The sequence below is a fragment of the Stegastes partitus genome, unplaced genomic scaffold, assembly GCF_000690725.1.
Source record: "Stegastes partitus isolate 25-593 unplaced genomic scaffold, Stegastes_partitus-1.0.2 Scaffold1737, whole genome shotgun sequence".
Taxonomy (NCBI): Eukaryota; Metazoa; Chordata; class Actinopteri; family Pomacentridae; genus Stegastes; species Stegastes partitus.
In genome coordinates, this window is record NW_007579468.1 from 16,515 (window position 1) to 40,833 (window position 24,319).

At 41.8% G+C, this 24,319-nt stretch overlaps 1 protein-coding gene and 1 non-coding gene across 4 annotated transcripts; one reads left to right on the plus strand and one right to left on the minus strand.

Moving 5' to 3' along the window:
• The first annotated feature begins 539 nt into the window (after positions 1–539).
• LOC103372331 (inactive rhomboid protein 1-like) lies at positions 540–22,556 on the plus strand. Of its 3 annotated transcripts, XM_008301948.1 has the most exons (18): positions 540–677; positions 1,062–1,195; positions 10,158–10,386; positions 11,825–12,031; positions 13,783–13,905; positions 14,205–14,347; positions 14,524–14,778; positions 14,880–14,991; positions 15,092–15,166; positions 16,335–16,496; positions 16,623–16,723; positions 16,969–17,032; positions 17,413–17,507; positions 17,796–17,871; positions 18,194–18,294; positions 18,476–18,629; positions 18,807–19,030; positions 20,022–22,556. In XM_008301948.1, exons 1-18 carry the CDS (start codon positions 564–566, stop codon positions 20,215–20,217), a joined length of 2,565 nt encoding a protein of 854 aa, XP_008300170.1. In that variant the 5' UTR covers positions 540–563; the 3' UTR covers positions 20,218–22,556. The 3 variants fall into 3 exon arrangements, with proteins under 3 accessions (XP_008300170.1, XP_008300171.1, XP_008300172.1); XM_008301949.1 differs by lacking the exons at positions 540–677; positions 1,062–1,195 and adding an exon at positions 2,992–5,198; XM_008301950.1 differs by lacking the exons at positions 540–677; positions 1,062–1,195 and adding an exon at positions 2,992–5,198 and having other exon boundaries at positions 10,158–10,266.
• trnai-uau (transfer RNA isoleucine (anticodon UAU)) lies at positions 17,962–18,055 on the minus strand. The gene is made up of 2 exons: positions 18,018–18,055; positions 17,962–17,997 (listed from the first exon to the last, which is right to left on the minus strand). It is a non-coding gene; the product is annotated as a tRNA-Ile (tRNA).
• Positions 22,557–24,319: the final 1,763 nt, after the last annotated feature.

Consider the following 24,319-nt stretch of genomic DNA (forward strand, 5'->3'; position numbering starts at 1 on the left):
CATTCCCTCTGAGAAAGCACTTTGTGACAGTAAAAGGAAAACAAGTGCATCCTTGTTTGTATTGCTATGAGCAGTATGTGTATTTTAAGAAGCTATTTTGCAGCCTTATTCTTTTGTTGAGGAAAAAACACAATCAGATACATTAAACATTTACACAATGTACATTCACTTGAGGACCAATATGGTGCTCCAGCTCCACTGAGTTAAATCACACTAGTTCAGTATCACTCTGCAATGTGATGCAGGAAGAAGACGCTCAAACTTGCTGCCAGACTAGTGGCATTTAACATTTGGATTAAGCAGTTTGTTTATTCTGGCGTTTGCCTCCACGCTGTCTGAGCCCACACCACGGGGAGACGTGGATTACTGTTGATTATATGCACATGCTGTCCAGTCGGTGCCTGTAATTACTCAGCAAAGCTGGTCAGTTTCGTTTTGACAGTTCAGAAACGTTTACCGTCATGTGTCTGTGACTGCACTCTGACTGTGTGAATTCTCCCACAAACTCACATCTTTATTGCTGTGTGTCATCCAGCTGGCAGGTGTAGGGGGAGGTGAGGAACATGGATGAGCCAGGCAGCAGGAACAGCAGCCTCCAGAGGAAGAAGCCACCATGGCTCAAACTGGACATCCCAACCATCCAGCTGACGCCAGACGACACGCCGACGCTCACCCAGGTAACCGCACTCAAACACAAACACAGGGCAGAGCGCCGGGAGGGGATTACAGTCACAGTTAAGGATGACGAGAAGGGCGTGAGTAAAAATCGCCACTGGAATTTACTGTCAACACGACAGTCATGAGGTTAGCCAGAAAAAAAAATACATTACTTTTACCATTTACTTGTTTTTTGTCAAGCTTTCAACAGCATTTCTCTTCAGCAGATTGAGGTTACTAGTGTCACGTGATTTGAATTGTCACACTGATCACTGAGCAAATTCAAATGCCTCTAGTTAATCACACTTACAGAGCTTTTACTTGTTCATCTAACACGCTTTCTCGTATTCATGTAACTTAGAGGATGACTGTATCCCGTGTCGGTGTGTTTTTGTGCGTTGCAGCCGGTGAAGCGTCTGCGCAGCGTCAGCATGCCGGGGGAAAACCCGCAGACCTGCATCGCTGCCTTGGAAACTTCCAACAACTACCTCAGACCTCCTCTGGAGAGACTTCCCTCCATCACACAGTCCATCAAGAGGTTACACTCCAACAGACACACATGCACAAATATAGACATACTCAACCAAGGCCCTCTGCTTTCCTCTGCGCTGATACTCTCCAGCTGCTAGAACTTGTTTACTAATTCTAATAATTCCTCTGCACTCATAAATCGTTAACAAAACTAATTGATGCTCTGCTTCCTTTCTGATTTTACTCAAACTAATCTTGCTCTGTTTCTTCTCTCTTGTCCTCCCTTCTCTTTGGTTTTCGCCTTGTTTACCTTCTGCTTTTCCTGACTGCCTCCCTGCCTCGTATACCGATGTAGTGAGAAAAAGGTTCGCTTTGAGCGCGTCAACACGGTTCCCCCGAAGGGCCAGAGGGGCCCCAGGAGGGTGTCAACCATCCGAAGGCGATCCTGCATCCCCAAAATACTGACCAGACGGCGCTCGTCTATACCCAAACAGATCATCAGGTACAGGAGAGGTGGAAATGACAGCGCTTTGATAATGTCTTTGGATGTGACCTGAAGCTCTCACAGATGCTGTGGATAGAGACCTAAAAGTTAGTCAGCAGTCATGACCCAAATGGTGGCTGAGTCATTTCAAATCTAATGATCAGTACTTGTATCATGAGTCATTAAACATATTAGTTTTCATTTGATTAGGAATCCTGTGTTTCAGTATAAACGTCAAGCTGGGGTCAAATGAGCTCGTAGATAGAGCAAATATAAGATAATGTCCAATAAAAGTATTATTACAAGCTTAAAGAGAGAGAAAGCTAGATGATAGGATATTAACAGTAATGTATACCAGCTGTCACAATGATTCTGTAATATGCTGGTTAAAAAAAAAGGGAGCCCCCAAAGCTACTGTAAAACTCATAAGTATGGTCAAAACACTTTTCATAAGCGTCTTGTCATTCCCTGGTGGTATTTAACTGACCACATCTACAGCTGGGAAAATGGTCCAATTTACTTTTATCACAGCGAATCAAAGGGCTTTATATAAAGTCAAAGAAGTCGGTTTTGGTGACTAATTCGCAGATAATTACGGCTCAGCTGCAGTTCCTCTCAACTCTATATACGGTTTTAGCATCTTTCAGCTCATTGTTTAGTTCAAAGCTCTCTACTGATTTCATTCCAAAAACATATTTTCATTTTAAAAAAGCCACGAAACGGATAAAGATAGCTACAACTAGTGAACATAACCGAGCATATAGCAGCTAAAGAGGCTGGTTGGAATTTAAAATGCAGAGTAAACTTACATTCACCAGGTGCAAAGCAACTCCTGGATGTGACAACGGGAAACTGTTCACTAACAAGTTCAGCCTGTTAACTTCAGAAGTTACTGATGTTGCATTAGTAAGAGCAAATTTAGATAACTGCTGCTGCTTTTGGACTAGTTAGAATAACAAAGCCAACATAATGTCATTTTGGGTAGATGCAATTTTAATTAAAGATATTTACGATTCATTTCTCACAGCTCAAAAGGTTCATTCTTCATATCTACAATTATTTTAATACTAGTAGAAATGAGGGCTGCAAGGTGGCGCAGTTGGTTAGCACTGCTGCCTCGCAGCAAGAAGGTCGCCGGTTCGAGTCCAGGGCACCAGGATCTTTCTGCGTGGAGTTTGCATGTTCTCCCCGTGCAGCGTGGGTTCTCTCCGGGTTCTCCAGCTTCCTCCCGCAGTCCAAAAACATGTTGAGGTTAATTGGTGATTATAATTGTCCATAGGTGTGAATGTGAGTGTGCTTGGTTGTCTGTCTCTAAGATTGATGGGTGTCCCCTGCCTTCGCCTAAGTCAGCTGGAATAGGCTCCAGCCCCCCGCGACCCTAATGAGGATTAAGCGGTGTATAGATAATGGATGGATGGATTTCTTACTAGCAGCAGTGTTGATTATTAAACTGTTCTTAAATTACAGATATTATTAGTGGAATTCTAGATCTCTAAAATTCTATTTAAGTCACTGATATGTACTGAATTTTAGACTTGTGAAAGTGACGTGCACTTCTAACACCTATATTAAGATATGTACAATTTCTTTTATGATTGCTCAAAATTGAAATTCCGATTTAAAAAAAGGGATTTCGACTCGTACAAACTAAATCACTGCTGCGTTGCCATATTATTTTGCCATTTTTTTGTTACTCCCAGATGGCCAGATGGATTCTGTTAATCCAGGCACGAAGAAAACAATGTAATGTCAGATGTTTTCAGCACAAATAAAACAGGAATGAGATTTTTATTGCGTCAAGACAAAAGCCTCCGTGGGAGAGCGATCCATTTCTTGATAGAACCTGAACTGCACGAGGCAGTCTGAGGAAACATGAAAACACAACTTACTCACACAATATCTGTGAACTGAGGTGCACCACACATCAAAAGACTGAGGATAACTAACAACTTTAACCACATTTTACCCCCCTTTGTGTGTGCATTGAGTGAGTTTTTGCAAAAAAAAAGTCCCATAAGCACGGTGCTCTTTGTGTGCCCCAGCTGTGATGCTTTGTCTATGACACATGAAGAATGCACATACGCGGTGTATCAGTGTCGGTCCAGGTGGCACACAGGACCACTGGTGTTTGAGGCAGACAAAATAATACAATTACTCATACAGGCCACATCAAAGCAGCTCCTGAAACGGCGTTAAATTGAATGTAAATGTTTGAACACGGAGCCAAAACCAAAACCTGGCGAAGCTCTTCTTCAAAGAACGTCTTAACTTTATCACGCCGGGGTTTATTAGCTTTGCATTTGAGTGAAAAAAAAAGAGTTGATGTGTTTGATGTTTGCGGGAAAATGAGTGGGATTGAGAGAGTTTGTGGAGGTTGGCGTAGGTACGTTGCCCTGAAAAGAGTTCACAAATCTGAGATAAATCTTTTACCATTCAAACAAAGTGTGTGTGACTTGCAGTCAATATCCGGGAGGACACTGTGGGGTTTTGTTGATCTCGAGGACGCTGTTTATGAGTCGTTTTTCATGTTAAAGAGCCATTTAGTTTGACAGATCAGGAGTTAAACAGATGATAATTTATCAGTCACGCCGATGCTCATAATGACGGGTGTCTAAGCTGAAGTTCACACGCTCAATTGGACTTCTATTTCACGCTGACACAAACGTCTTGAGGTGGGGTTTGAGCTACAAGCTGTGATTCGGGAGAAACTAAACCTCTGCGGTGCTTCTGCTCCGAGTGTGGGAGGATATATGTGTGTTAGTGTCGTGTTCAGGCATGTCCCAGTGCCCTCCCTCCACCTCTCCTCCCTCCTAATGTGTATGATGATCTGTCTTCTCTCCCTCCTTGTAATCGGCCACTTCCCGTGTGGAGAGCTGAGAGGGAGAACTGCTGTTTACATGTCCTCCTGCAAAACAAGGTAGACAGACAGACAGACAGACAGAGGGACGGAAGGAACGACCTCACTGCTGGTGATTGTTGGAGATCTGAATGAGGGGAGTGTTCAGTTTGACAAGGACCAGAGCTGCTGTCTTCTTTGCTCAGTAGGTCACATCCTTTGACGTGAACTCTCGAGGAGGGACACTGGGAGGCCCGCCAGCCGCCGACACAGTCCTACGGAAACTTCTGTTCCTCGCTGGTGACACAAGTTCAGGAAACGCAAGACCCTCCCGCAGCCTGCAGCCTCATTGTGCGCTCAATGAGCATTTCCAGCTGGAAGAAAAACTGGAAGCCCTCTTTACGGATCTGTTCTCTCGTCTGACTGAGGAGATCAGCGCCGGCTTTCCCTCTTAACCTTTGATTAACTCTGGAACTCGCTGAGCAGGACGCTGATGTTTAACAGAGGCTGGACGCGTGTTTATCCTCCGCTCTTTGCGTAACAGCGAGGTATTGCTGCCCTGGATGTCAGGAAATCCCCTTATAGAACATTGTATGTGTGATCTCCGGAGGATCAGTTTGCATCCAGCGGATCAGGGTTTAATACGGGTCGGGGGGTAAGTGGGGACAGCGCTGGTGATGGAGCTCTATAGTTCCCGCCCCAATCAGGTATGACCCAGACCCTGAACCCCTCCTGGAGCTCTCTGGACAGGTGAGTGTGCTGTAGCAGACCAGAGCAGAGTAAATAGTCCAACCTGGGATGCTTTGGACAGTGGATGGAGCTGCTCAGTGCTGCTGATGTGATTCATTTCTTTGGTGGGGTATTAAGTTTTTAAAAAAAAAATTAAATAAAGGATTTAGCCGAGACTAGCCGTGCATGTTTTGGATTGCTTTTAGCCCTGTATGTTGGGTTTTACTGAACTTTTTCTGATTGCTAACATCTCCATATAATGCATGAACCATCTCTTCTACTTGCTTTCTAGCAGAGTCTGGCTCCGTCCAGAGGCAATGTCTTGTTGTTCCGCTTTAACTTACATATGCACATTTAAGAACAATGTTTTTATCTTGATAACATGTCATTTTATTTGTCATTAGTGTTCTTCTAAATCAGTTTCTCTTCATGTATGGCTGCATTAGTCTTAGGGTGACCATATTTTGATTGTTGAAAATCAGGACGCTCGCCCCGGCAATTACATACTCAAATGATACTCAAAGTTTACTCAAAGGTGCCTTGCCTGTGAAGATTCTCAGTCATCCAGGTCATGGTTATTCTCGTAGTTTCGTCGCAGCAACTGGACTTGCTTGACATTCTTGAAGACGTTTCACCTCTCATCCAAGAAGCTTCATCAGTTCTGACTGACTAGTTGAGAGTTCCAGATACTTCTATCCTTAAGGAGCCATTAACACCTGAGTTTCGGTTTCAATTGGGGGGTAACAACTGGACTTGCTTAAGTTTCTTGAAGACCCTCAATCCAGGTGTTACGATTCAACTACAAGACTCAAAGATGCTTTATAATTTCAGAACATTTAAAGTATGCCTCCTCCAGGACAAGACCAGGACATTTTCATCACTTTATAAAAAAAACAACCAGGGCGGCCAGGACAGGACGTGAAAACAGAACATGTCCTGAGAAAACAGGACGTTTGGTCACCCTAATTAGTCTCATATTAAAAACTTGCCATTTTGTTGTGAAGAATGTCTTTAAAGTGTTTGACCAGAGTTGTCGGTGAGTTGGTGTGCTCCAGCTGCAGTAAGTTGTGAAGGGCTGAGTGAACTTCATAGATCTGCACATTCTGAAAGAAGCAACCAGGTAGCGTTACATCTCAGCCATCTCATTAGAAAAAGCACCTTAATATGTAAGTTTGATACACACAGAGGATGTTTTAAGGTTAAATCAATGACCATGGAGGGATTTTTCTTCTTTGGTATTAAAGGTGCAGTTATCTTCTTTAGGCTAGGCTCATTGTTTATGTCTTTGTGCTGAGCTAGACTAACCAGTGGCTGGATGAAGTGAACAGACAGATGTGAGCAGGATCAGTCTTCTCATTTAACTCAGCAAGAAAGTTTGTTCTCTAAAATGTTGAACTAGTCCTTTCAAGGTGGAGAAGGCAATTCTAAAGCACATTTTGTCAAATATGTTGGAGCGGGACAGCAAATCTGACACGTACTAACTGTGCAAATATGTTAACTAACTGTGTGCAACAACTGCAGAAGCTGTATTTTCTAAACCCTTTGAACCCTTTAAGTGAAAGTAGCAACACCATTAAAATCATCTAGGAGTAAAAGTGCTGTTTTTAAAATTTCACCAAAGTAAAGGTACATATTTGTATCAGCAACAAACTAAATTACTTTTAATTAACATATCAAGGATAATAAAAACGGGCAGTAGAACAGCTCCTGTAATCCTAATATTGCATATATTAGCTCATTATTGATCCCGTAATATTTATATATGTGGCTCAGCATGCAGCCTAATATTAATACTTTATGTAATGTTGGTGAGTTTAAGTGATAAATATGCACATTTTTACAACTTTGTGTGTGTTTCTGTATTAAATCTGAAAATAAAAAAACAAACCTTTTCTGTAAAATAGCTAAAAGTATAATATTTGTGTCTGACGTTACCTGAACGTTTAATTAATCTGTAAGTGCAATGCCTTGCTTTGAGTCAGTGGTCAAACGTCGCCACTATTAAATGACCGTTTTGACTTCTCTTACTTTAACTATCAATATGTGAATCGTAATCTCGTGCGTTTTTTAGTTAATAAACACTGACTGATGGTAAACTTATGTATCAGCTTAACCTTTGACGCAACATTAAATGCTGCAGATAGATTTATCAGAAGTCAGTAAACACTTACTGTCAGTGCTCGTATTTACCCCCACTATTTGTTCTCTTTGTTTGTTCAGTGGCAGCATTTGTTTAGATTGTACAAAGCTCTGCCCTCCGGCCCTCTCTCCCTGATGAAATGAATACTGCGTAAGCCTGTAATTACAGAACAGCAGATTGCTGCTCCATGCGTACCAGCCTTACCTGGAGGATACGGATGCTAATTCCTGTGGCTTAACGCTGCCTCGCTCTGTGGTGTGTGATTGTTTTGGACTGTCGTCAAGCAGCGGTGAATGTTTTACTGATGTTACGTGTGGGTGAATATGACATGTGTGCCTGTCAGTGCATGTGCGCAAACAGACAAATAGTCACTTATCTAAACAAACAAATGTCCTCAAGCCCGGAATAAGCTTCTATTCAGAGCGTGGCAGAGTTTTTGCATCAGAGTGGAAATCCTGATCGAATACAATCATATCTAAACCACTTTTGGGACCTCCTATGTCTTTTTTGTCAGTCTCTGTTCTATCTGTTTACATGAGGCCCACTCTGAATCCTACTCCTTTTCTCAGTTTTCCCAAACCTGTGTCCTCCTTCTAAGACGTTCCTCTCTGGAGGGACAACAATCAGGGCTGCGCCGCCCCCACATGGCCCCTGCGCAGCCTTAAAAGGCTTCCCCAGCTGGCGTTTTTCTTGATGATGAGTGCTGAGTGTTTATTACCGAATGCTCTGCTCTCCAAACAGTTTCCCGAGCGTGGCCTCCCCCCCGTCCTGATGGGTTAACACACAGCCTGGCACGCAGGCACTGGATGCACATTTACTGAGTGGAACTGTAGCACACACACACACACACACACACACACACACACACACACGCAGCCATGTCAGGTCATCTACTGTGGGAATATGAAGGAACAGCTGCATCTTCTCTGCCCAAGGCAACAAGTTGTGTGAGAAAACAAGACAGTATTCGTCATCCAGCCTCTCAAAGCTGGATCTTCAAGTGTCTATGAAATCAAACATGCTCACATACCATGAGATGGAGAAGAAATGAAAATACAAGAAGGAACTCTTTTATGTTGTCATGTTGCACAAGAGACCTTTGTTTAATGGCCTGAGCTGTAGCTGTGCATGTTGTGACCCACATTTCACCCTGATTCTTTATTGTCAAGTCACTTTACTTTCATCCAGGATAACTGCATTAGTTTGTTTCTGATTGGTTGTATGGAAATAATCAAATTTAGTTCGTTTTAGGGCTGTAGTAGAATTTTGTCATTTGAATCAGATTCGGCTGTGAAATTCAAAGATCTGACTATTTGTTCCTTTTTTCCTACTTGTCATTTTGGAAATTCACAGACATGAGTTTAAGTCAAGATTTCAACCACTTCAACATTGCAAACACATGTTTTAAACATTTAAATAACAATCAAAGACAACTGCATGTGATGTAGGATTTCAGTGGCAGCCTGTTTCAATTGCATACGGTTGATTTTTCATATGAAGCGTATTTCTGTTGAAATCAAGCTGTTTTGTCTCACTTAAAACATTAAAACAATCTGTAAACAAATGAAACTGGTTAACATAAATTGATGCCTGCTATAAAAAAGCCGACATGGACTTGAACCCATTAATCCATTTTCCTGTCACATTCAGTGTTGTCGAATGACAAGCAAACTATTGCATACAGAGTTTGCATTTAACATTGTTAGGGTTGGCCTTCCAAAGTTCAAAATGCTGCCGTACTGTCTTCTGAGACACGGTTATAGCATAGTCAAGTGCAAAGGTGTTCAGTGAAGAACTGGTCTTTAGTCTTTTGTTAAAGACTGAGAGGAATTCAGCAGATTGTACAGAGTTCGGTAACTCGTTCCACCACCGTGGAACCACAGAGGAGAAGAGTCGAGCTATCAACCTCTGACCCTGTTGTGGTGGTTGTAACAGGCGGTTTTTGTTGGTCGAGCGTAGTGAGCGGGAGAGAGTGTAGACCTGAATGAGAGAGTTCAGGTAGGAGGGAACTGTTCTCATTGTGGTTTTGTAAGCAAGTGTCAGAGTTCTGAATTTGATGCGGGCAGCAACTGGAAGCCAGTGAAGTGATCTGAACAGCAGGGTGAGATGTGCTGTTTTTGACTGGTTGAAAGCCAGACGTGCTGCTGCATTCTGGATCATCTGCAGAGGTTTGACCGTGGATACAGGGAGGCCTGCCAATACGGAGTTGCAGTAGTCAATGTGTGATATTATTCGAGCTTGTACCTGGAGTTGTGCTGCATGTACAGACAGGAAAGGTCTTCCTGATGTTGTACAAGGTGAATCGACATGACCGAGCAATAGAGGCACCATGAAGGTTAGTTGGTCATCAGTCATGACACCCAAGTTTCTGGCAGATTTTGTGGGTTTGAGTTGGGTTGAATCAAGCTGCTTTCATGGTCTTTTTACTCTGCGTTAGTGGGAAACCACCAAAGAGGTGACCCAGTTATCTATTAAACTAATCCCCAACAATCAATCAACTAATCAGCATGCTGTAGTGCTAATCAACAGAGTTCAGTCTGTCAAAGAATAAACCTTTTTCACTGTGGACTTGTCATAGCAAGGAAAGCACAAGTGGAACAAACAACTCTAACGATGACCCACTTCCGTTAAATGTCCCGCCGAGCCATTCCAGTGGGTCCGTTACTGATTACACCGGTGCTTTTCCTGCTGTGACATGTCAAAGCGTCTTCTGTTAGAAAACACACAATTTTCTCTTGATTGCTGTGTGCATCTAATTTCTCACGAACCCCTCCAGAGTCCGTCAAACATACCAGACTATTCCGTTTTCACTAACCGGAGCCTGCTCTCTCTGTTCCCAGGGGCACGGCTGACTGGTTCGGGGTGAGCAAGGACAGCGACAGCACCCAGCGATGGAGGAGGAAGAGCCTGCAGCATTGCAGCCATCTGTACGGGGGTCTGAAGCCGCAGGTGATGAGGGAGATGGAGCTACACAGCCAAGACAATCTCTCCCTGGCCAGCACTGAGACCCCTCCTCCCCTCTACCTCCCACCCCTCCACCCCAGTCACCACCACTATGGCATGCAGAGGGTAGGCCAGCACCACGGGCACCTCAGAGGGATGGAGACGTAGATGGGACATTTACTCACCTTTTGCTCCATCACCATTTTTCTCCCTCACTCTTTCGCTATTTTACTTTATGTCACGTCCGTCTGTCAGTGCTCGCCTCACCTCTTTGCTTTGTCGTCTTGCCCGGGGTTCAACTGATGAGATGATGAGACCGATGCATGAAGCCAAGTCTTTGTAAAGATGTCTAACTTCCCTATGACTAACCACAATTAACAATCAACTCAAAGGCACAATATATAAGTAGTAGTGTATAACTGTTAGTATTATTAATTACATAATAATAATATATAATGTTTTTAATGTGATTATTATCTTATTTGATTTTTTTCTGATCTCTATATGACAAGCGTATATTAAAGTGTGCATCAGTTATTTATAGTTTTAGCTATTTGTTTCCTGAGAACAAATGTTTTTGCTAATTAGCTAACTGGCTAGCTTGCTTTCTTTATCTAGAAAAAAATTAACTGCATGCACTAACAACTGTCAATGGGAATCTTTCCCATGTCAAAGCAAATAAGGCACCTGAAGTTTTTTTTGTTGTTGACAATTTCACTCTGTAAAATCTCTTTTAGCTCCTAGCGTGTTAGCATAGACCCATGTTGTAAGCGTAGTAGCCAGAGAATGCGTCTGTTTATGTAAAATGTTTTGTAATGTGTAAATTTGCATAGTGTAATAGAAGACAGATAACGGCTGTTAATTGCAAAGCATAACAATGTGCAAATAATAAACAGCAGGTTTAATATTTATTGGTAGAACTTGAAATTACCAAATAGCGATTGTAGCATATTAGTTTTCTATCATTGAAACCTGCCAAATAAAGCTGGTGTAGTCAGAAGGGGGGGACAACTAACAACAATTTAAAAAAAAAAAAACCCCAAAAACATAATTCAGTCAAGTTTAAATTAATCATTTACTTGTGGCATCCAATGGGATAAAAACCCAGCTCTCCTGAGTGGAAGTCCTTATGCCCACGATGGATTTTGTAACTTTTCATAATCTCTTATCTGTTCTGGATGAAAAGCTTTTCGATTAACTACACTCTCCTGTCATGGCTTAGATTTTCTAAAGCCTGGAAAAGAAGCCTGAGAGCGACGCAGGAGTCTAGTTTCCTCTCAGACCGCTTGAATTAAATTATGCTGAATATGCCAGTATGGATTTTGAGGCCAGTGTCACAAAAACGAAATGCTGCGACCTCAGCTTTAAGCACCTTTAGGAGGAAGCTCCTTCTCACCGGATCCATCAGTCAAACCCCAGCTCAGATGTGTTTTGTGCATCCTCGCTGCTCACTGCTGTTTCCTTTTGTATGTGGCTTGCCAACTGAAACTAGAAACAAAGCTGTGGTGAACCGACATGTACGTACTGTGTGTGTGTGTGTGTGTGTTCGTGTGCTTGTGCGCAGATCGTAGACCCCCTGGCTCGGGGTCGTGCCTTCCGCATGGTGGAAGAAGTAGACGGCTTCAGTGTCCCGCAAACTCCCATCACACCCGGCACCGCATCGCTCTGCTCATTTTCCAGCTCCCGCTCCGCCATCAACCGGCTGCCACGACGACGCAAGCGGGAATCTGTCGCAGTCATGAGTCTGAAGGCCGCAGCAGCGCTAATGAAGGTGTTTATTTCTTGTTTGTACAGGAGACGATACAAAAACAACATACCATGCTTTGCAAAATCTGCTTTGAACTTTTGCAATAAAGCCCTTGCCAGCGCAGATCTTCCTGCAATGTAAAGTCTTGTCTCTTTTGCATACAGCGCCTATAAAAAGTATTCACCTCCCTTGAAATTGTTTTTCTTTTATTGCCCCTTTTAAGCCATTGTTAAAAAAGAACTTCCGTTGAATCTCGACTGGAGTTTGCTAGTGGGAGACGCTAAAGTCTGAAAGAACTGAAAACTGAAAGAACTGAAAACTGAAAGAAGGTGCTTTGGACTGTTGTTGTTGAAAGACACCAAACACATCAAAGACACACCACATCCACTGTGAAGCATGGTGGTGGCAGCATCATGATGTGGGACTGCTTCTCCACAGCAAGTCTTGGAAGGGTTGTAAAGGTAGAGGGTGAAATGAATGCAGGAAAGTATAGAACAATCCCAGAGGACAACCTGAAGCAGCCTGAAAGAGAGCTGTGACTTTAGAGAAGATTTGTTTTAAAGCAAGATCAAAAGCATAAAGCGAAAGCAGAAATGGTTTAAAGACGAGTGACCGAGTCAGAGCCAAGACCTCAATTCAGTTGAGAAATTGTGGGAGGATTTTAAAAGGGCTTGAGAGAGCCTGAGTAGTTTTTCAAAGGAAGAATGAGATAAAATTGTCCAAACCTATCCACACAAGCTCAATGCTTGAACTGCAGCCAAAAGTACTAAATACTGACCTGAAGGAGGTGAAAACTGATGCAGTCACTTATTTTGTGTTTTATATTTTTATTTAATTGACATTTGAAATTTGTTTTCACTTTGACATGAGTCTTTCTCTTTAAATTCTCTTTAAAAAGACTAATTAAATTGGCCATGATTCAATGTTGAAACGAAATAAAAGGGGAAAGGACGGTTAATATTATTATAAGCACTGTAACATGAATATATATTAGGACCTGCTATAGCTGGTTAAACTATATCAAAGGTGCTGCTAAGCTTCTCTGGGAAAACGGCCCCGACACACACTGTAATCTCCATTTTTTTATGTCTTTGTAGATAGACTTCTACAAATCTGCATTCAGTACATGGTGACGTTTCCTGCCTCTGAAACATATGAATGGATGGTTTTAATGCTGTCAGTTTGTCCTTGTACTTGCATCTGTCTGTGTGTTTAAATGTGCGCAGGGATGTTACGTAAAACATGAGATCAGCTCGTCTTATTGAAGATTAAACTAAATATGTTACAGTAGAGTGACTCTCTGTATGTGAGCCGCTGGCTACAGACACACACATGCAGCATGGATAAAATATGTAGCTGTGCTCTATGGCAGTATCTGTCTGTGTGTGTTGGGTGGGGGTTACTGGGGCAGTTTCACTAACAGATGGTTCATGATAATACACCCAGCGAATGCTCAGCTATCTGCTGGATTGTGGGCAGAATATTCCAGAAGAGCAGAGCTAATCCAGTAACACACAGAGGCCACTGCTGCCATGTAAACAACAGACAAGAAGAAATGTGTGTTTGGTAGCTTGTACACACCTATAAGACCAAAAGTGTAAACAGTGGCTGATAATAATATTAACCATGGTCTCATCTGCTAATACGGGTAATGCACTGTGCAAAATAATGTGTAAAAATCTACTTATGTCGCCTTTTTAGAGTTATTTTATTGCCTAAGTGACATGACTTCTGTCTAATAATAATGATGATATGTGTGGGATTGTGTTTGTTAGGGCCGGACGTTAGGTGAAAGCACCGCCGGGCGACATCGCAGACGGAGTTTCATGCCTCCTAGCTTCTTTGAAGACGACACTGTGGATTTCCCTGATGATCTAGACACTTCTTTCTTCACCAGAGTGAGTAGCGGTAACACATTCACACACACACCGCTCTACAGTCTGCAGTCGCACAAAATGTTTTCTGTAGTTTTTCTTAAGGGCAAGCCATCCTTCTTTTTTGTGTTTGTTTCTCTCAGATAAGCATCTCTGAGAGAACTGAGATGCAGGAATTTGTTCTGTTTAGCTCATCTTCAAGATCCAAACAGCTGATGTTTGGCTCTTGGAGTCAAAGCACCTTCTTGTGGTCTGAGCATGTGTCATGTCTATTTATTAGCTCTTGTTTTGGACTCTTATATACTTAATTCTCGTCTTTGCAGGATGGCCTGCAGGATGAGTTGTCCAGCTATGCTGATGAGGTTTTTGAGACACCGTCAGAGGCGGCCCTCAAACAGCTGGATGAGAGCGAGCTCACGGGAAGTGCACTGGACAAGAATGAACTGGAAAGAAGTCACCTCATGCTGTAAGTTCATTTTTGAACATATGAAAGGAGATATGAGGAGACACCAAAAGCCAAACTCTTACGTCACTCAAAATACCATCTTATGAGATTACTGTCTGTATTATAATATGCCCTGACTGGAAAAAAAATCTCAATCTCTGTTATTAATTTCCTCTCCCTGCTCCTCCTTGATCCAGGCCTTTAGAGCGAGGGTGGCGGAAGGCAAAAGATGGCTCTCTGGTCCAGCCTAAAGTGCGTCTCAGACAGGAGGTGGTGAGTGTCAACAGTCATCAGCAGCGAGGACAGAGGATCGTGGTTCCCGTTAAGAAACTCTTCGCCCGAGAGAAGAGACCGTACGGGCTGGGCATGGTCGGCCGCCTGACAAACCGGACGTACCGCAAACGCATTGACAGCTACGTCAAGAGGCAGATTGAAGACATGGATGATCACAGGTAAGAAAGCTGATTCTGTTTTCTTTTTGGGATGACCGTCCCCTGATGTAAAATTATACACAGTTTGAACGAAGCATGAAGTGCCCTCCTCTCCTCTGCAGGCCTTTTTTTACCTACTGGATCACATGTGTCCATTTGCTTATTACCATTCTGGCTGTCACTATCTACGGCATTGCCCCTGTGGGCTTCTCACAACATGAAACGGTTGACTCTGTAAGTATATTATACACTCTTTACAGTGATTTATATGGCATAGGCTGCTCTGTTGTGAACAAGTTGGTTAATAATGTGATCCTTTGTTTTCATTTTTGAGGTTTTGAGGAACAAGGGAGTTTATGAAAACGTTAAGTTTGTGCAACAACAAAACTTCTGGGTGGGTCCAAGCTCTGTAAGTACTTTTAATCTTTAATCTATCTACAAATACCTGCTTTTCTTAGAGCAGGATAAATGGTTGAAATAGTTAGCTAACAATGCTGAGTAAATGGTTAATATAGAATGCTGGATTACTGGTATTAAATTAGCTAAAAGTCATGGACATAGCTCCGTTAGCTGCATATTTACATAAACTATCCACACTAGAACAGTTAGTAGTAGACAAAGTGTTAAAATATTTAACTGGACACACTGAATAAATAGTTGAATTAGCTAAAAGCAATGAATAAATGGTTCATTAATTTAAAAAAACGATCCACCTATTGACATTGTTAGGTGACGTAATGGATTAATGGCTGAATTCAAACCAAACAAATGGATAAATTGTTGAGCTACTGAGCTAAAGTCATAGATTAATGGCTAAAATTAGCTAAAGTAGTGGATAAGTGGTTGAACTAGGTAGCTAAAGTAAAGTCTAAATAGCTGATATAATCTAACAAAATAGATAAACTGCTGAAATTAGCTAAAGATATAGATACATTTTTAAGCTACAAAAAATATAGATTAATGGCTAAAATTAGCTTAAGTAATGGATAAATGGTTGAACTAGTGAGCTGAAGTAACGTCTAAATAGCTGCAGTTAGCTAATAAAATAGATAAACTGCTGAAATTTGCTGAAGAAATTGATTAATTATTGAACTAGTTGGCTAAAATAGTGGATACATTGCTGAAATTACGTAAAACAATTTAAGAATGTATGAATTATGAGGCTAAAGTAATGAGTAAACAGCTGAAATGACCTAAGATATTGGATAAATGGTTGAAACAGCAAGATAAAGTAATACATAAATGAATGAAATTAGCTGATGTAATGGAAAAATGGTTTATTAGCTTTAAGTAATCGATAAGTGGTTGAAATTAAAAGGCCCCAGCTCAGCAGCAGGTCCAGATCCTTCTAACTGTGAGGTGATAGTCCTAAACACGACTCTACCATGCCAACCCCAATAATAGTATATAATATACAGTTAGATAATATCCAGCTTAATGTAATTCCTAACATATATGCAGCATGAGGGTGGTGTCAGTGAAGAGGTGTATGAGTTTATTTAACAGGGCTGTGAGAGTAGACTGTAGAAACTAGTGGCAGTTACCAATGTTACAATGTTACCAATGCTGACCTACAGGAAGCGCTGATCCACTTAGGAGCCAAGTTTTCTCCGTGCATGCGTCGAGACGAAGAGATCCACAAACTGATCCAGGAGAAAAAGGTGAAAGAGAGAGAATCCGGCTGCTGTGTGAGGAACGATCGATCCGGCTGCCTGCAGACTTTACAGGAGGAGTGTTCGGTCAGTGAAGGATTTACCCAAAACACTGAGCTATCAATACATCAGGCAAACGCTCTTGACCACCAGTGAGAATATTAGTGCTGACTGAATAGAAACATCATATTATTTTCCTGTCCTCTACTGCAGAGTACCCTGGCAGTGTGGGTGAAGTGGCCTCAGCACCCCAGTGCTCCACACTTGAATGGAAAACTCCGGCAGCATGGTTCAGTGTGTCACCAGGACCCCAGGTAGCGTAACAACTGCTGCGTACTTCACCAGAAGACTCTGTGATTATTGTCCCTGTTCTTTAATGGAGTACACTTAGAAGAGCACTTTGTTGCTGTTATTGTAGACCTCATCGTTTTGGCAAGAGCAGCAGTCTGCTGACACTTAACAGACATAATTTAACTTCATGTGTGGACTGTGTTGTCGGAGCAATGTTCACTGTTCTTTCTGTTATTAATTTTTAGAACTTTTGCTATTGATTTTGTAGAATTTGTCTGGAGCCAGCATCAGTTTCCCCTCATGAGTGGCCCGATGACATCACCCAGTGGCCAGTAAGTACATCCACATGTCAACAGTTCAGGCTTTTAGCTAATATATTATATTACATATAAATTATGAAGCTACGAGGTAACATTAAAAATCTTTGCTAGAATGTAAATTAAACTTGATGAGACTTGCGCTCACAAGACGTGCCTGTTAAAGCTCATTGATATATTTTGAATTATTGCATAAAATGGTAGAAAACAGCACTGCAGGGTTGCTGGGTGGAGTAAAGGGAGTGTCCCTAAAAGGTGGCTACAAAGGTGAATAAGTCAGTAATTACATTTAAGGAATTCACTTGAGGTGAAGCTCAGGCACACAATCACCTCCTTGTTTTTCGCTGTTGTAAAAGTAGTTGTTGCGTAACTCTGCCTGTGGTTACGATCTGTAGGTTTGTACGAGGTACAACTCCGGGAATCACACCAACCTTCCCCACATAGACTGCACCATCACAGGCCGGCCCTGCTGCATCGGAACCAAAGGACGGTAAGGATCCCGGGGAAAGATTTTAAGCTGCTGTGCTTTCAACAAATGGGGTTGAGCCAGCGTAGATTTCCTGCAACTGTTACCAGTTTTATATTTGACTAGTTTCATGTCTAAATATGACATATTTTAGGTTTTTTTAATGTAAGGACAGAAAGGCAACTGACCCACCACTCAGTCCAATGATACACTATATAAAGTAGTATATAAAAGCAGTTTTTATGTAGTCAAAGCGCATATTTAATCACATTAATTAAAAGCTAAAAGTCAATCCTGCTTTTTCTGTTGTAGATGTGAAATCACTTCCAGAGAGTACTGCGACTTCATGCATGGCTACTTCCACGAGGAGGCCACTCTCTGCTCACAGGTAGGACAAACGGCTCATTTCACAGAACTTGCAACCTTCTCCTGTTTTTTTTTTGCCATCCAGCGACCCAGTTTGAACCTAAAACTTCACTGCTCCAGGTGAGGCTCGAACTCACAACCTCGGCATTGCTCTGCAGGTCACTGTCTTATAAGTACCGCGCGCTGACCGATTGCGCCACTGGAGCCTGCAGAGTGCTGCCGATTGAAAGGACTTTGGCCTGAATTCAACAATGTCGGGTTCCTCCACAGGGTGGCGGTGGAGCCTCACGGTCCGACAGCTCCTGCAGTCCTGACTGTTTTGTCTCCTCATGTGTTTCTCTCAGGTGGCCTGTATGGATGATGTGTGTGGTTTGCTGCCTTTCCTCAACCCAGAGATCCCAGATCAGTTCTCCCGCTTGTGGCTGTCTCTCTTTCTTCATGCTGGGTGACTGATTTCTTCTCCTTTGCCAACCTCAGACGTAGCTTTAGTATTTACTGCAGCACTAAAGTAGCTGTTTGATGTCAAAACAAAACTGTTTGTCTAAATCATAGATCAGTTGTATTATAAATTAATCGATGGAGTTGGGTGAGCGTTTAGAATAACTTGTTGGCTGTCTTGTCTGTAGGATCCTGCACTGCCTGGTGTCAGTGCTGTTCCAGATGACGGTGCTGAGGGACATAGAGAAGCTGGCTGGTTGGCTGAGAATCTCCATCATCTACATGCTAAGTGGCATCACTGGCAACTTGGCCTCGGCCATCTTCCTGCCCTACAGAGCAGAGGTACGAGCCAACTGTACACAAGATACTGCATCTGATAAATCCCAGACGTGTACACGATTGAATGAATAAATACCATTACCAAAAAAAATTGAAATTTCATTTGGAGCATTTGTATAGCATTGTCTGTGTAAAACAATAATCAACCCACGTGTTCTCTTTTTCCTTCCCCTCTCCCAGGTGGGTCCTGCTGGCAGCCAGTTCGGCATCCTGGCCTGTCTGTTCGTGGAGCTGTTTCAGAGCTGGCAGATCCTCGAGCGACCGTGGCGGGCGTTCGCTAAGCTGCTGGCCATCTCAGTCTTCTTCTTCTCCTTTGGTCTGCTTCCTTGGATCGACAACTTTGCCCACGTCTGTGGTTTTGTTTCAGGATTCTTCCTGTCCTTTGCCTTCTTGCCGTACATCAGGTGGGTGAAGAGAATGCATGATTGCACCTCTCTGGTGTTCTGAGATCAGTTTACAGAGAGATTGTATGTTGGTGTGTTTGTGTCTTTGGATAGATGAAAAGAAAAATGAGCAAGAAGATTATTAATCAGCTTTAGCTATAGAGGGCAGCAGTAGCACTAGAGGTAAAATTTGTGGGAAAATGCTAGTTTGCTTTAATTTCTGAAGAGTTACATTGAAAGATTGAAGCCTCTCTTATATCTATAGGCTAAATATGAAGGTAGAGCCAGCTGCTAGGTAGCTTAGCTTAGCTTAGCATTACCATTGTAAACAGTATAGTAATAACCTGCTGTTTAGAAGGAAAGAAAATCTACCTACCAGCACTTTAAATTTCTATCATTCGGTTAGCTGTAGCTGGTTAGCTTTCTGCTTCCAGTTTTAATGCGAAGCTAACTGTCTACTAGTTGTAGCCTGTCTTCTCATATATCCCTAACTGATTTTATTTCTCTCAAATTATGATGAAGTTAATTCCAATGCTAAGAACTCCACATTTATTACTAACTCAAACGTTCTCACAAAGTGTTCTAGTCAAGAAAAACTAAGGACAGAACCACGTTTTAACCACAATCCTCCATAATAGGTTCATAAACAGAATAATCTGGCATCAGTGTTGATGTTGTGGTAGCTGAAAGGAACCCATGTCTTATAGCAGCATTTAAATTTTTCCAGTCCAAGACAGGAAATCTGGATGAAGCCAGTAAAACTTGCAAGTTGAAGCATTTGGTGCAGAACACCATGAACTCTCTGAGAAAAATCTTGTACCTTTACAATATGTGTGAAAATCCATTGTGTTATTCTGACACTGTCATTATGGTGAATTTCATAATTATCTATAATTTAATCCAATTTGATCGCTCAGAGACATGCACTTCATGTGACCGTCTTTCACTCGCTCATTTACCTCCATTATGGAATGACTAATGCAGTATTTTTTTTTTTTTATTAAATCCCAAGCTTCGGGCGTTCTGATATGTACCGAAAGCGAGTGCAGATCTGCGTGTTCCTGCTCGTCTTCCTCGGTCTGCTCGCCGCTCTGGCTGTTCTCTTCTACGTCTACCCCGTAAAATGCGACTGGTGCGAGTACCTCACCTGCATCCCCATCACAGACAAGTTCTGCGAGAAGTACGACCTAAACGCACACCTCCTCTGAACATCGGTCCGTGAAACGTACGCCGGACGGTTTCTGCACTGATGTCACTGACTGATGAAGTTAATAAAGTGGACGTGGTGCTGCAGTGAGGAACATTTCTCCTGGAGTGACGACCAGTATTTCAGGATTTCAAATGGACCTCTGCATTCTACATGTAGTTTTTTTTGGAAAGGTACAAGAGACCCCACTATGAAGAAAGGCATTGCATGAAAGTCTTTTAGGTATTTGACTTTTTTTTTTATTCACGTGCATGAGAAGAAAACGAACAACGTAAAGAACAGGACTATCGGTTTGGTGTGACTGATCTCTAGCTGGGCTAATCAATGACCAGTCACACCGGAGGACGATTACAAAGACACCTGCCAAATTACTTACCTCACTTCTCTCGTAAAACTGACTTAACAGCACCCCGTAGTGGCCAAAAGGAGCTTTACAACCTGAGACAGCTGCAGGGGAGGAGTGGAGGATTTGTGTTTTATACTTTTTTACAGATGTTCAAACTGTCATTTCTGTTTGCTGGATGTCCTTCGAGTTAAAACTCGTCAAGAAATGAGGCTCTGAAATGCTTAAATGTGCCTTATTGATACACAGAACCACACTCACGACGTCTTCTTGTGCCACGTATGTCAGCAACTTCTGACATCAACGTCTGGAGAAACCATAGACTGTATATGACAGATAAACATACTGCGACATCACACATTGGTTTGTGGACTACAGTTTTAAAGCCTCTGATTTGGTACCTTGCCGTCACCGCATTAGTCTTTTAAAACTGGATGTGACGAGTAGGATGTTGATCTAATTGAGTTTAAAACTGTCCTCAAATGATAGTCAAGCACATTAACAGTCCACATTTAATAAATCACTGACAAATAAAATAAAGTGGACCTTTTTCCATATGCTGCTAAAACCACTTTCAGCCGCTGACACTTAATGTTCACCGTGAAACCGGCTCAGAGGAATTAAGGAATTTGAAGAACAAATACAGGAAACACTAGGTTACTTAAATTATGAATTAAATAACAAAAATAATCAACAAACAAAATTCAAAATATTCAACACAGCAAACATTCAGCAGTCTCCTACCGTATATAACATGTAGACATATTCATTTCTTCACAACGCTTTGAGATCAAAATAATCCTAACACCTGATCTGCACCACAGAGTGACTTGTTCACTGTGATTAAAGTTAGTTAAAAACAGCGGCTCAGCTGGAACAAATGTCCATAAATACTGTTGCATCAACGTTATCAGTCCAGGAAGTCTATCAGTATTTATTGCCACCTCTAAATGGTTTTAGATTTTAGCAGATGCACTTCATCATTTTAATGTTGTTGGAAGCATGTCCTCAGCATTAGCATCATTAGCCTTTGTGCTGACAGACACTGTTTACTGTTAGCATGAGCCTCAGGTAGCTTGCTAATCCAGACAGCTGCCAACTTTTTTTTTTTTTACAACTTTATGCTGCAGAGTTCATCAACACAACTCCCACAGTTAATAGTTAGACAGCAGCAAGGTGCGCTTGTTTTATGGGACTTTACCAGGCAGTGAGCAGACACACCTGTAACTCCACCTCTACAAGACCGTAGCACAACTAGTTACCACAGCAAACCTGTCTTATCAGTAATCATCAACATCTCTCCTGAGAACTTGGCGACATGATGCATGCCCATATGGTCGCAACTTTTCAGCCACATGATAGCTACATCGTAAAGGATACCCTGTTTCCTGCCTATTTCACTCTCAATGGGAATATAATTGACTGAATAACCATTTTGTCGTATTAAAAAAACTTCAGACTGGTGATTGAGACCATTAACTCATTGGGAAAACATTTGGTGAGGTAACAAATTAAGCAAGAAGTAAAGTCAATGACTCACAGATTTCTATACAGCAGGACTTTATTTGCAACTAGAGGAGTCGCCCCCTGCTGGCTGTTACACAGAATACATTCTTAAAGCACTTCACGTCACTTTTCCAACCCAGCCGCTATGTCCACCTTTAATATACAGTCTATGGTCAAAACTGCTTTTCACACTGAAAAAAAAAATCTTGTTAAATACACTTTTATTTCAGTATTTGATGGCTGAATTGCCATTTTGTTTATTTGTTTACTACTCCGGAAACCTTTCTGCAACAGCCTTTAATGCACTTCAGCAACAAATGGATTGTTTTTCTTTTATATATTCACCCTGTGTTAAATCTGTAAAGACAACACTTGTAGCTCCATTGTCAATAGCTGTTACGGAGGTGAATTTGTGTATGTGTGCGTGTTTTTTTTATTAAAGATGGTGGCGTTTTAGCTACCTGACAATAAACACAACAAGACGAAAGGTTTGTCAGTGTGGTGTCCTGTTCACTGAGGTTGTAGGAAGTTAAATTAGCATTTTCCAGGTGAGGTTTGAATTCACAACCTCGTTCTGTCTGCAGGTATCTGTCTTATAAGCACACTAACCGATGGTTATATTTAGCAAATGTGCTGAATGAACTGAGCAAATTTTAATTACGTGCTTTTCAAAAACTGCTTCTTCTTTATCAGGTGCTGCAGCTCCACAATGACCACCAGATGGATGCATCAAGTGTGATTTAAAAAGCAGTTGCAATTTACTCCGCTGTTTGGAAATTAGATCCTTTGATGCAAAGAATGTTAACTTGAGCAAATCCAGCACAGAAAAATAAATAAAGCAGGGGGGTTTGTTGTGTTTAATAAATGTCCTCTAGATGGCAATCCAACTCTAATAACTCAGAGGCTTGGCAACGTCGCACAAAGTTGCAACATGACTGCTGCTTTGGGTGTAAAGCTTAAATTACAGCAACATTGTTGTGATGTTCTCTGGGATTTGAATGTCATTAATTCAAGCAGAAGGTTTATTAGCGTGCAGAACTCTTAATGGTGGCCCTGATGCTCCCTCTGTGTGTGTGTGTGTGTGTGTGGGTTTGTTCATGATGCTTACCTCTCCTTCTACTTGAAGGCGCACACACACACATCCAATGACATCTGCATGCACACACAGCCCACACGTGGTTACTCTGTCGTTCATTAAGTCTTGTCTGTAATTGAGTCTAAATAAGTGTGCACTTATGTTAGAGAGGAGCTGAGAGGACGAACAGCACAAACACAGACGATGCTGATCTGCATACAGAATGCAACAGAAGTTCTATTTGTGCAAACAGCTTGCATAAAGCAGATTGTGGGATTGCGGTGATGTGATGTCCTTGCTTTACTTTGTTTTGTTTTTTTTTATTCCACAAGAATATAAGTTTAACAATATAAAAATGGTTGGTGTGACTTCCAAATCCTGCTTCGACAAGTGATTTCAAGACATCAGTGCAAACATGAAAGAAAAAGCATGCAGATTCATTTTGCAGGATTGTAGCCCAGTGTTTTTCTTTTCCGTCTCTGTGTGCACACACACACAGAAATAGAGAATGAGTGAGCGATGGAGACCTTTGCTATGGCGAGCCAGGATCTTATTGAATATCAAACAATTTGACATTTTGCTCATCTGGTTACATAAGGCCAGCAGGAATCACTCTTTAAACTTTTGTAGTGACCTTTTGAAGTTTTGTCATTCATGTGAGCAGAAAGACACTCGAACTGCCAGAAAGTACATCAGCTGGGGTGACAGCAAAGACTTCACCAATGGGGACTTTTTTTTCAGTAACTGTATCAGTGGCGGGTTAGCTTAGCTCAGCTTAGCTTAGCACAGAGACTGGGAACAGAGATGAAGAGCTTCAGCAAATTTGAATTTTAATCTAATGTTTACAGAATGTTTTAAGGGTATTTACCATTTCAAATAATGTTCCTGGAGGGCTTAACGTTAACTAAGATATAACATTTTAAGTGCATGTTTTGGAGGAACGTTGTCAGCGCCACAAATTATGATAACATGATAAAAAACATTCTCAAACCAGCATTCAAATAATGTTTTCAGAATGTAATCAAGGTTATCAGATCCATCCATCCATTATCTATACACCACGTAATCCTCATTAGGGTCGTGGGGGGCTGGAGTCTATCCCAGCTGACTTAGGGTGAAGACAGGGTTTTGAGTCCTTTTGTGGTTTGTTTGATTTTTGTGTGTGGTTTCCTAACCAAT